Here is a 12,128-nt window from a genome sequence, read left to right as displayed (position 1 = left end):
TCCCTCCTCTGCCAAGGAGAAAGCCAAAGTCCAGTCCCAGAGCCAGTGTTTATTAGCAAGATGGAACCCAAGGGCAGGTGTGGCAGGCCTGGGCAGCAGAGGGCTGCCAGGAGACCTCACCCACCTACCAAACTGCCCCCCCCAGAGCTATTTACACCCATCATCTGAAGTGGTGGGCAGAAGAGAGCCCCAGGGAGCCCCTGCAGGCCCCAGGCCTCCACCATGGCCCCCTCTCCCCTCAGCGCTGCCTGAGCCCGGCCCCTCTGCTATTCTCCCAGCCTCCGCATCACAGTGGCACAGAAAAAGCAAAGAGGAGGTAGAGTGGCCAGGCAGGGAGGGAAGGAAGGGCTGGAGGAGCTACCCCACCCAGGTGGGGCTCTTCTTCTCCTGTCCCCAATAAATAGAGAATAAATACCCAGGAAAGGACTGGCCTTGACTGAGTGCCCCTAACCAGGCAGGGGCCAGCATCCTGTGCGAGCCCCTTCTTCCCTTCTCTGAGTGCATCTAGCCCCCACCCCCACCCCCAGTCTCCAAAGCAGTCCTCGCATCCACGCATATGCCAATGGCACAGGTTGACAGCACACACTGGCAAAGGTGTAGTCCATGCCCCATCCAGGCAGAGCTTGCTCCCTCCCTGTGTCCTCTAGATCCCGGTGGTGGCTGTCCAAGCAGGTAGACTCCCAGCTGAGCCTGCGGGGACTGTGTGGTCCTGGCCTGGTCCGGCCAACTGGCTGGGCCTCGTTAGGTGGGCTTTGTTTTCTGCCGTCTCTGACCAGCGTGGGTTGAAGTTTTGAATGATGCTGCCGCTGAGGCAGGCTATTTACAACCCACCAATAAATACTGTCTTTGCAGGGGCAGGGTGTATATAGAATATAGAGATTTTTATATATATATATATATATATATATATCTTTTATATTAAAAGGGATGAGGGCTAGACTAGCCCGTTGCAGGGCTTAGACAGCAGGCCTCATGTGTCCGGCGAGTGGTGGCGGCGGTTTCGGGGCTTTTTCTGGTCCTGGGGTTCAGGAGGCCTGGGTGCCCCTGGGGCCTCCCTGGGGCTGGGGGGCACATGGCGCCAGTAGCCCTGGCAGTACTGGTGGATGAGGCCCACTTCCGGCTGGGCTAGCAGCTGGGCCAGCTCCTGGTAAGGGGGCGTGGGGAGGCCGGCGCCTGGGGGTGGTGGGACGCTCACAGCTGACGGCGGGAAGAGGGCAGCATGGACGGCGTCCCGGCCCAGTACATGCAGCTGCACCCGTGTGATGACGTGCTTGAAGTTGTTCTCGGTGGCTGTACAGGAGTAGAGGCCGCGATCACCAAGCTGCAGGGCGCGAAGCAGCAGGCCCTGCTCTGTGCGCAGGAAGCGGTCCTCAGCGCGAATCTGCAGAGGCAGAGGGTATGGCTCAGGAGTTGTGGCACCACCCTGCTGCCCCAGCCAGCTCCCATATCAGACCACCTTTGCAGCCACCCCATGGTAGGGGCACTCAGGTGGAATTTCCATATGCCAAGAAAAACCCACATGAAGTTTCCACATTACATCTGAATAACACATACTTCCATGTCAGGAGGAATGACCATCAGGGGATTCTGTGCAATGAGAGAATTCCAGAACATACACACAATTTCTACCTAATGAGAATAAATAGATGTTGGGGCACCCTGATAGAATTTCCATGTAAGAAGGGAATGCCTTGAAGGCATTTCCATAATATGCGGGAGCTCATATTTCCATATGCTGGAGCTCATCCATGTGACATTTCCATACAATGAGAAGCACCGCTGAGAGAGTATACACACAGCATTCTCAGATAAAAAGGCAGGCCTACAAACAGTCTCCATATAATATGGAAACCCTGCTGAGTTTCCCTACAACTGGATTTACTCAAATGATTTCTACCTAGGGAAGGGAGCTTGGCATGGCCTTCTTAGAAGGAGGGCTGGCCCAGACTGGGTCCTACACTACATTCACCCACGTGGAATTTCGATTGGACAAGGGACTCCCGCATCCACGGTGAGGACTGTGGGGCACAGGAAATCACCTCACGGCGCCGGTCGCTGGGATCTCGCTGGAACAGCCACTTAACAGTGGCCTGGGGCGAGCGGGGCTGGCACTCAAGGAAGGCTGCGCTCCCTGCCACGCCGTACTGCACAGATTCCACAGCGTTCTTGTTGGCTGTAGAATGGGAAGGTGCTCCATGAAAGCAGCACTGCCTCCAGTGCAGGCTGGCGAGGGGCATATACAGGGCCAGCCCACCATGTACAGGGCTGGGCCACTGGGCATCCCCTCCTTGAGGGGGTGGCCAGGGACATCCTTTCTCCAAAACCCTGAGCCCTCTCACCCCCATGGACCATGTGAGAATCCTTCCAGTGTGCACCCTGTGAGCAGTTCTGTGGGCTGTGTGGCTCCACACCCAGTGGTGAGACATAGCACACTCACCATTGGAATTGAACCCACGGCACTGCCTGATGGGGTTCCCGTGCCGGACATCCTGCCTGCGGCTCCGCCTGGATGAAGATAGCTCCTGAAGGAGTATTCCCAAGAAAGCTCGCCCCCCTAGGTCCCAAATTCCAGAGTAGGATATCTCACCCACAGAGTCCCCCAGGGTAACATCATATCCACTTCCAACCCCCCTAGGACAGGGCCCTGGGTCTGGTGGCCGAAATTCCAAAGGTCTGGGGGTCCATACCTCTTAGAAGATGCTGTGTAGCGGGAACAGGCCTGGCCATCCCAAGCACAGTAGGGGTCCCGGGCAAGGCAGCAGTCAGCACAGGCAGCCCCATATGCCTGGCAGCGGTGCAGGCTCAGGTGTGTGACGCCCACGGCTGAGGCCACGTACAGTTGTTGCTGTGGGCAGGAGTAGGGGCTTGTCAGTTCCCTCCCCACAGCTAGCCCTCCTCAGGAGCCAGTTGGGCCAGGCTCCTCTCCTTCCTGTTCTGCGCCTCAGGGGACCCATCTCTGTGCCAAGGGCCTGCCCCAAGGGGAAGCAGGCTCCATCCCTACCCCTAGCCCACCTTGCCAAAACTCACCCTCTTGGAAGAGATGGTCATGGTCTTAACAGGTGCTGGGTCCTAGAAGAAGACAGGGATCAGCTTATGACCCTGGGCACACCTTCCCTGTCCTGACCTGGAGGTCTGGGGTCAGAAGCTGGTACTGAGGGAGGCTGGCAGGCAGGGGGAGGATAGGACTGGGTGGTGTCACACCCACCTTGAAGACATCCACCTCCTCTAGCATGAGCTCTTCCATCTCCTGGTCGTCCTTAGGCAGCACAATGACCTTCTGCACTGTCCCGCGGTCTGGAACGGGCCGGGCAGGGCCTCAGTGAGGCTGAGGACGCTGGGGAAGGGGCACCAGCCTCAGCCCCTTCCCCCACCAGGGCCCAAACTCCCCAAGAGCAGTGGAGCAGGAGCTCTGTGCCAAGGTTGAAGAGTTGCTCTCAGATGAGGGGAAGAGGTCTGAGGGGACTGGGTCTGGATAAGCGGGGGTGGTGACAGCTAGAATCTGTCCCTCCGACTCCAGATCCACATTTGGGGAAGCTGAGAATAGGATGTTGGAGGTATTCCCTTGGGTTAAGGGCTCCTGGAACAGTGGTAGGTAGGTGCTGTGCACACAATAGCATGTGTGTCCATATTTGGACCTGGGTGTACTGGAGGTGAATGCCAACTGTCCTCCCTTTTCCTGTCTCAATATGGGTCCCCAGTCACCCAGGGTCCCTGTGCTCCAGCCACCAGAGATGGGGATGAAAATGGAGTTTGCCTACCCCTGTTCTTAGGTATTGTGGTAACAGAGAGAAGGCTCCAACAGAGAGAAGGCAGAGGCCAGACAACTCTACGGCAACCCCCTAGCAGGGTAGGACCCAGCCCCATGGATCAGCACCCTCCACCCAGAGGGCCCAGAGTGGGAGGGGCCGGGAGCAGCAGTGGGTACCTGTGCCCAGGAAAAGCACCTCATAGCGCCCGTCGGCTGCATCCACCTGGTCCACGGCGACAGTGGTGAGACGGTAGGGCGTGCCTGTGCGGACCACTAGGGGCCGCCGCTGCAAAGGGTACACGGCCTGGTACATGAGTGGGTGGCTGCGCATGAAGTTGATCACCTCATCAGGATAGTCCTTGGTGGACTTCATGGATGGCGTGAAGGTTCCGCCAGGGCACTACAGGCAGGGTATGAGCGTCAGGCCCAGGCCACCCGGGGGGGCCCTCTGGGCCCATTAGCTTCAGAAGACGTCTCTACTCTGTCGCTCTCCTCTGTCAGTCTGCTGGGAGGGGTTCTACCTACTCCACTCCTCAGAACCCCCATACCGGCTTTTGCCCTGCACTCAACCTCTCGGCAGGTCCAGCTCCAGCTGAGGTTCCAAGGAAGTCCCACATGGCCAGATCCCATGGTCATCTCCCTGGCCTCAGGTGCCATGACCTTGTGGCAGCATTTGGCAGAGCTGACCATGGCCCTTCTAGGTCCTCATCCCCTTTCCCACTTGTCTCCTTCTTCTCTGGCTGTTCTTCCAGGCACCACCCCCCAACCCTGCCCATGATCAGTGGGACTGCAGCCCTGAGCTCCTTTAACACCCTAGGCATGTGATTAGATCACGAACCTCTCCTGCTTAGACTTCTGCAGTGGCCCACGTCACACCAAGATCAGGTGAATTGCCTTCCACCACTGCAGGGGCTCCTGCCCAACCCCACCTCCAGCCTGCCTTCCGGCTTCTGCTTTGAAGATTCTTCCCTACAACTTTTAGCTCCCAAACAGCCCCCCAGAGGGAGCACCCCACCACACCCAGCCCACCGTCTTTGTTTCAGGATCCTTGCTGGGTTCTTCACAGCCTGACACTGCATAAATGGCAGAGTGTTTTTGTGTTTTAACTTCAGCTTTACTGAGGGTAAATGCCATATGTGTGTATGGACCACCTCCTCTACTTGGTTCTGAGCACCTTGATGGGGAGCCCACGTCTGCAAAGGGCCTGACCCAAGGCTGGCCTCATAGAAAGAGAGGAAAAGGTCAGGTGAAGTGAGTGGGGACCTTACCGTGCCGGGCCGTGGGTAGGGCATCTTCCCTGAGAAGGGCATCCACTGGTAGTTGGGGCCCTCCTTGTGGGCAAAGGGCCCATTGAAGACCATGCGAATGTCAGCCATGGAGTAGACACATACGGCAGAGCCTCGGAACACAGAGCTGTGGGCAGGGCAGGCTGCTGCTGTAGGTGGGGCAGACCTTGGCCCGGGGCCCCTCCCCACCCCGCCCCCACCCACAGCTCACCACCAGGATGGGATCCTCCACAAATCATAGCCACCCCCAACCCGGCCACACTCTGCCACTGCTGGCCTGGGCCCCAGCCTCACCCCGAGGAGGTAAAGACAGCATAAATGACTGGGTTCCTCACATCCTGGGTCTGCTGGACAAACACATCCTCTGGGGACAGAGGGAGAGGGTGCTGGGAGGGTACCTTGGCCAGAAGCCCAAAGGCCCTGCTCATTCCTGCTGGTGGGGGGCCCGGGAACACCAGACGCTCCCTGACCACCCACCTGGCCGCCAGCCCCCATGGTAGCCACAGGCCCCCTCCCGCCTGCTGGGTGCTCACGGAGCTCATCAAAGTGTGTCTCGATGCCATCGTCGCCTGGTACTGAACAAACCAGCCGTGCCTTCAGGAATGTGCTCCACTTGTTGACCAGGCAGCAGTGGCCGCCGTCATCATTCTGGGGGGCAGGGGCAGGGGCTGGGTCAGATCAGCTCACTCACCCCCGAGACCCTGACAGAGCGGGGTGGAGACAGCCAGGACTGGGTCTGCGGAGGGGGCCGAAAGGGGCCTCGCCAGTGCATACCAGGCAGATCCGCCCAATGCGGGCGTACACGGCGGGGTTCTGCGGTGCCTCAGCAGACCGCTCGCGGAAGAAGAAGTAGAGCTTGTCGTCGTTACGCTCTGCGCTGTCAGGGATGAGCTCCGCATGGATGAATGAAGGGTCTGCAGGGGGGCAGGGGTCAGCTGGGGGAGCCCTCCTCGAACTAGGCCTCTTTCCTTAGCCCAGTACAGGAACACCCCCAATTCTTCCCTGGACAAGAAACTACCCACAACCTAGCTGGTCAAGGGCCAAATATCCCACCCCTCCACCCCCCCGCCAGTGTTTCCTTATGATCTCCGTGCAGCATTCCAGACGTGCTGCCCACCAAAGGTCCCGTGGGCTGTGCTCACCATTGAGCCACCGGGAGTTGTACTGATCTGTGCGCATGGCTGTCTGCTTTCCAAGGGTGCGGAAGATGGCTGCGTCGGTGCCCATGAAGTCGATGTACACACCCGCGTAGAGCTCCTCGTCTGCGGGTGGGCCAGTGTATCAGTCAGGGGGATGCCTTTGGCTAAGGCCAGTGCAGAGCACAGAATCCCTCCAGAGCTGGGTCCCATTTCCCCCTCAGGTTCTCTAGGGCACAGCAGGATCACCACTGGTGAATGTTTTCACCACTGGCTTCGGGAGGACTGGGATTAATAGCAGCAATTGGCTCCGATGAGCAACCAGCGCCAAATTTTTGTGGTGTAAATACTCCCACCATGGCTGACTTCAAGCTACTAACCTGAGGTCACTGAAAATGGTGCTGGGAAGAGCTGCCAAAGCCATTGTATAGTATATCCATTGCATAGATACAGTAGATGTAAATTATCTCAAGAACATAGTTGATAATGTGGAGTAAAATAATTAGAAGCCAAGAGGTTTGAGTATTTTACCTTTGCTTTTGAAGTCATTTATTTAATTGTAATCTTACATAATTTACTTTTTAATAATAGCTGTTTTTTAACAGCTGACCCACAAAATACCTGAAAATTTAACAACCACACCGGCTCCAGCACACCATCCCATGTCTTCCCTATAGTCTCCCCCCGGGCAGGCCCTGCCTTCCCCCATCAGACTCCCTGGTCTGCACTCTGCCGTCAGGCTAGGACCTTCGTACTCACCAAGATGGGGAGGATAAGGCCCACCCTCTGCCTCTCCCCGGCTTGGAGGCGGCACATTGCCCAGCAGCTGCTCTGAGAGGCAGGCTGGGTTGGGCAGCCAGAAAGTAGGCAGAGCGCAGGCATCAGGGTCAGTGGTGGCTCACCCAACCTGGGAGTAGGGCAGCAGCTGCTCCTGAGGCTCTGCTCTAAGCAGGACTCCTCCTCAGAGAACATTCTCCCAACTCTCCCAGACACCTGGTCAGACCAGAAACGAACTCCCCCAGCTGGACCCTGTGCCAGGACTCCTCACTGGTGCTGCCTCGTGGGCCTCTCCCAGCATCCCAGACAGTCTGAGAACACTCTATGGGACCACCCAATACCACCCTTGGGGCAGACTTGGCTTGTTTTCTCTTCTAGGAACCTTGTGGCCTGGAGGGTAGAGGCCTTTGCATGGACTACACTGTGGATTTCAGGGTAGAATCTGGCCCCTGAGCCCACCCACCCCCATCTGAGGGGCTGGATGGAGGCTCACACCACCCAGTCTCTGGCCCCTAGCTCACACTGGGGTCTGCTCTGTACCCCTCCCCTTACCAAGTGGGACCACACTGCAGGGGCTTCAGAGGTGGCAATTTCATGGTCTGCCCTGGGGTAAGTGTTAGTGCCATGCTCCCTGCTCCAGAGGCAGAGGCCACATCTTTCGCCTACAGAACGAGGGTGGGATGGGGGCACTCACTGATGAGGGCTGAGGCTGTGTCCAGCTTGGGGTCGTACGGACACTTGCCCTTCCCTGACTCGAGTCTCTCAGGCTCCAGGTAGAAGATGTAATCCTGCAGGGCAGAAAGGGGCTCAGCATCATCCCAGCCATCCCACAGCCAGGAAAGGTGAGGGTCTTCAGGCTCCCAGGGTGAGAGCAAGCCCCCGGGACACCCTGAAGCCCCCCTAGTTTCCCAGGTCTCATGAGTTTTAACCCTATCTGGCCAGTCTCCCAGGGCAGGGCTGTGCTCTGGGTTCCAAGGGAGGTGCCTCCTGGTCTAGGCCTCAGAGAAGACCTGGAAATCAAGTCTCAGAGGACTTGGTTTTGAATCATGAGAGGTGGATGGGTGGGCTTACAGGAGCTGAAGCCCCTCCATGTTAGCTCGTTCAGAAAGACTCTGGTCAGGGTCCCCTTAAGCCACAAAGGCACAACTCTGACCTGTGGCTGCCTCTCCTGGGCCATGAAGAGGCTGCCAACCTGACCAGGGCAGCGGGTACTGGCCAAGGATCTGGGGTCTTATCCTTTGCCATCAGGTCCCACCAGGCCAGAGGGCTCAGAGGTTATTGTGTCTCCAGGTTTTATGCCCTACCTGTGGTCCTCAGGACAGACTAATAGGCCAGGCCCTTTCCTGCCCCTCAGCAGGGGCCCCAGCTCCACACGTCTCCGCAGGGAGCCGGGAGTTGAGGGGTCCAGCCTAGACCACGTGGAATTCACAAACACTTCCCCACCATGCCTCCCAGCCCAGCCCTGCAGATGCTAGGAGGAAAGTGGGTGAAGGCAGTGGGACCAGGATGAGCTTATGAGGAGGGAGAGGGAGGGAAAGGAGAGAGCCGAGGCAGAAAGAAAGGGGCAGCAGGTGGCAGGGATGGTGATGGGAAGGTGTACACAGGCCTGCTTCCAGTTACACTCCACACACACGACTTCCAGCACACATGGGGTTGCACACACAGCTTGGCACACACCACTGGCAACATACGGAACCCATTTTCACACCCTGGGCGCGCGCGCGTGCACACACACACACACACACACACGCACGCAGAGTCTGGGCAGTCCTACCTTTCATCACTCCCTGCCACAGACACACAGATTCAAGTGACCACTTGCTCTATCACTCACCGGCAGCCCCTGCCCCCCTGCCCGCCCCAGCCCAGCCCCAGCCCCCCAACCCCCATCCCAGCCCCCCGCCCTGTCCCAGGTCAAGTCTAGTAGACACACAGCTCTGGGGAAGAGAGCCCCAGCATGGGAGTGTGTAGGACACCTGTATTAACCCATGACCCAGGGGAAGCAAGGGGCATGAACATCTGAGAGTCGTGTGTCAGGGCGCACACATGCGCCACGTCCCCACGCTGGGTGCTAAGGGGTGGAGAATGCCCAGTGGGTGCCCATGTATCTACACATATGTGTCCTGAGGGCAGAGGCACGGCTGTCCCCAGAGCTCCTGTCTTCCCCACCTGGTGGCTTCATGATTTCTTGCCTGCAGGGGTCACACTGAGGCTGACATGAGTCCAGCTGGGAATGCCTTCAGAGCCTGAGGGCACTGCAGGGAAGGGGTAGGGGGACACAGAGGTAGATGGAAGACCCTGGGGAGGCTGGGCTGTGGTACAGGTTCCTGGTGGGAAAGCCAGGCCTGGAGGGGGGAGGGAGTTGATTTCAAAGGCAGTGCTGCCGGGCAAGGGCCTGGAGGGATGAGGCCCACCTGGCGTGGGGCTGTGGGCGTCGGGTGGAGGGCACCATCCGTGGCTCTGCTGCCTCGGCCTCTGACCACCTGCATCTGGGTCCAGGGTGTGGCCTGAGAAGATGAGGAATAGGGGTTAGAGCCAGGGGTGGCAGGGGCTGGGGGAGCGGGCTCGGGCTGCCAGCCTCTCACACCACACATGCCAGGAACATGGGGGAGCACCTGGGCCCCCAAAGCACATACATGCACCCGTGCATGACCACATACGTACAGCTGGGGCACGCCTGTACACACTTGTGCCCCTTAGGTCCAATCGCTCTCACACAGGCCCTATAAGGTCGCACCAGCTCACACACATGCCCACATGGAAATGGAGGAGGACAGAAGCGGGCAGGGTGGGGCAGAGCCAAGGAAGGGGCAGCTCTCCTCCAGGCCGTATGGCAGAAGCTGACCCTGGCGTCCAGCCTCCTGACGTTGAGGCCCCCGCCAGGCCCTCTGGCTTGGCTGCAGGGGCACGGTCCACAGGCATAGCCAAGAGAACTGCTGCCGCATGTGGAGCGAGTGCTTACTACATGCCAGGCACAGTGCTAAGAACTCTGAGAGCGTCAGCTCACTGCCTCTTCCTCACACCGACCTGTGAGAAAGGCAGCTATTAGCCCCATTTTCAGTGAGGCAATTGAGGCTCTGAGAGGTGAAAGAAGTCACTCACCCCAGGTCACAGGGCTGGGAAGTGGCAGGGCTGGGGCTCAAGCCCATCCTTCCAGCAGACCCCTGGAAGGAAGCTAGCAGTGGGGGCGGCACAGGGCCAGGGTGTGCGGGGCTTACCTGGGCACGGCGGCCGCGGTTTACATAGGTGCACATGGGATTGTAGGCGCCGGTCCCACATACGTACAGGTGTGTTCGGTTCCAGGGCTGGATGAGCCTGACGAAGTTCCCGCACTCACCCTGGGGCCAAGGAAAAGCCAAGGAGGTGCCCAGGTGCCTGCCTGGCCCCACTGCCTTCCTGGGGTCCCCTGTCCCCCGGCCCCCCCACCCCATAGGTGGGTCCCACTGCACTCACGTTGCCATCCTTGCCTGAGAGCACACACTCTTCAATGCGCTGAGGGGAGGCTGCCCAGTGGATCTGCCAGAGATGGGGGTCAGAGGGCCTGCCGGACAGGGCCCCCAGCCCTGGGGCCCGCATCCCTCTCCCCCCCCGCCCCACACTGGGCTGGCCCTTACAATGAGGGGCTCGCGGTTGATGTCGTGCAGGTCCAGGGACAGCACGTAGTCCTTGCTGCCCACGTACATGCGGTCGTGGTCCTCGTCCTTGAGCAGGATTCGGTAGTCGGTGGTGTTGAGCAGGAAGTTGAAGAAGTGGGCCGTGCCTGTGGCCTTAAGCTCTGTGAGCAGAGAGCAGAGCAGTAGTCGGGGTTCTTGGAGACCAGCCAGCCACACCCTCTTTGACAGAGGGGGCACCCCCAACACACAGTCATCTTAAACCCCCAGCTCCCCCTCCAGGGCCCACCTGGTTCCCTCTCTAGTCCCTGGCATGCTGGGAGGAGAAAGTGGAACAGGGAACAGGTGGGCAGGCCTAGTGGCCACACCCAAAGCCAGGGCCCTGATTCATTGGCAGCCCAGTTAGGCTCCGGGTCCCAATGAAAGGGCAGCGGGTATGGGCCAGGGCACATGATGGCATCAAAGACTCTCTGCTCAGGTGGGGGTAACGTTCTCACCCTCAGGGTGGGGCCAGCTCCCCACAGGGGCCTAAAAGGGTTATGAGGCAAAGGGGTGGGGGGCAGGTGCATCCAGGACAGCTCAAAGATGCTGGCATGGAGCCAGGGTGCCCTTTGCTCACCCCAGCTACCCACCAGACAGAGGGCAAAGCTGGCACACAGCAAGGTCCCCACGTTGACTGAAGCAGGTTGGCCAGGACACAGGAAATCCCTGCTGGAGCCAAACTGCCCAGCAAGACCTCAGGCTTCCCCTGGACCCCACAGGGCTGCTGATGGTAGAATCCTCAGGCCACTCTGAACCAGCCAGGAAGTCCTTCCCAGGAAAGAGGCCCTCCTCCTAGTGCAACAGAGCACCCAGGGCTAGGGACAGGGTCCAGTTGAGCCGTTTCCCTTCTGTGTGAGTCTGGCAGCCCTGACCCTCTCACCCCAGGTTGTCTGAGGCTGAGACAGGAGTAAGGTTGACCAGTGCTAGGCCAATGACTGACGCAGGACCCCAGGAAACCTGGGAACCCTTCTCTGGGAAGGGTCCCCTTGGCAAGCCCCTCCTCCACCCACCTCTGGTTATTTCTAGCTCCACAGGAGAGGAGGGATTGTAATGAGGGTGATGAATATTCACCAGCACAAGAGGCTTGAGACGGCAGTACACAGGAGAGTGTATACATAGGCACATGGCCCAGTACACACATCACACATCAGATAAGCCATCACCAAAGGGATCATACACGTACCATCACCCTGCCCCAAAGCTGGTAACCCATTTCACAGGGGCAATCAAGGAGGAGGCCTGGGGAGGGAGAATACTGGGACCTGAGGTCACTGAGAGCCCTAGATGCCGCCTGAACCAGCAGGTGGCCCCATCCCATTAGTCAAGGCTGCCCTCTGTTCAGGTAGGTGTCTCTGACTAGCCCGGCTGATCCTGAACCCTGCTGTGTGCTGGGGACCCTGGAGAGGAGCTGGCGGGGGCTGTGCCTGAGAGCAGCTTTGGATGGAGCTTCAGGTTGGGCTGAGATGGGCATGTGAGGTAGGCTGGGAGCCAGGGGACTCCCACAGTGGACCCAGAGCCCAAGTCTGAG

General features: G+C 58.9%; 1 protein-coding gene across 3 annotated transcripts in view; it reads right to left on the bottom strand.

The window, feature by feature from the left end:
- Positions 1-29: 29 nt before the first annotated feature.
- The window catches only part of SEMA3F (semaphorin 3F), a 29,842-nt gene continuing 17,743 nt past the window's right edge, over positions 30-12,128 (bottom strand). The window contains exons 3-19 of one of the 3 annotated variants that reach the window (XM_047774721.1): positions 10,562-10,722; positions 10,401-10,463; positions 10,166-10,285; positions 9,362-9,454; positions 7,642-7,735; positions 6,177-6,296; positions 5,809-5,948; positions 5,568-5,682; positions 5,329-5,398; positions 5,017-5,161; positions 3,926-4,148; positions 3,206-3,294; positions 3,028-3,069; positions 2,688-2,845; positions 2,438-2,505; positions 2,040-2,173; positions 30-1,381 (exon numbers count right to left, since the gene is read on the bottom strand). In XM_047774721.1, the coding sequence (XP_047630677.1) occupies positions 971-1,381; positions 2,040-2,173; positions 2,438-2,505; positions 2,688-2,845; positions 3,028-3,069; positions 3,206-3,294; positions 3,926-4,148; positions 5,017-5,161; positions 5,329-5,398; positions 5,568-5,682; positions 5,809-5,948; positions 6,177-6,296; positions 7,642-7,735; positions 9,362-9,454; positions 10,166-10,285; positions 10,401-10,463; positions 10,562-10,722 (2,246 nt within the window). In that variant the 3' untranslated portion in view covers positions 30-970. Of the gene's footprint in view, positions 1,382-2,039; positions 2,174-2,437; positions 2,523-2,687; positions 2,846-3,027; positions 3,070-3,205; positions 3,295-3,925; positions 4,149-5,016; positions 5,162-5,328; positions 5,399-5,567; positions 5,683-5,808; positions 5,949-6,176; positions 6,297-7,641; positions 7,736-9,361; positions 9,455-10,165; positions 10,286-10,400; positions 10,464-10,561; positions 10,723-12,128 lie in introns of all 3 variants that reach the window. The other 2 variants (XM_047774730.1, XM_047774727.1) reach the window with 2 other exon arrangements.

This window comes from Phacochoerus africanus, chromosome 1, assembly GCF_016906955.1.
Source record: "Phacochoerus africanus isolate WHEZ1 chromosome 1, ROS_Pafr_v1, whole genome shotgun sequence".
In the NCBI taxonomy this organism is placed as follows: Eukaryota; Metazoa; Chordata; class Mammalia; order Artiodactyla; family Suidae; genus Phacochoerus; species Phacochoerus africanus.
This window is presented reverse-complemented; position numbering and strand designations above follow the sequence as displayed.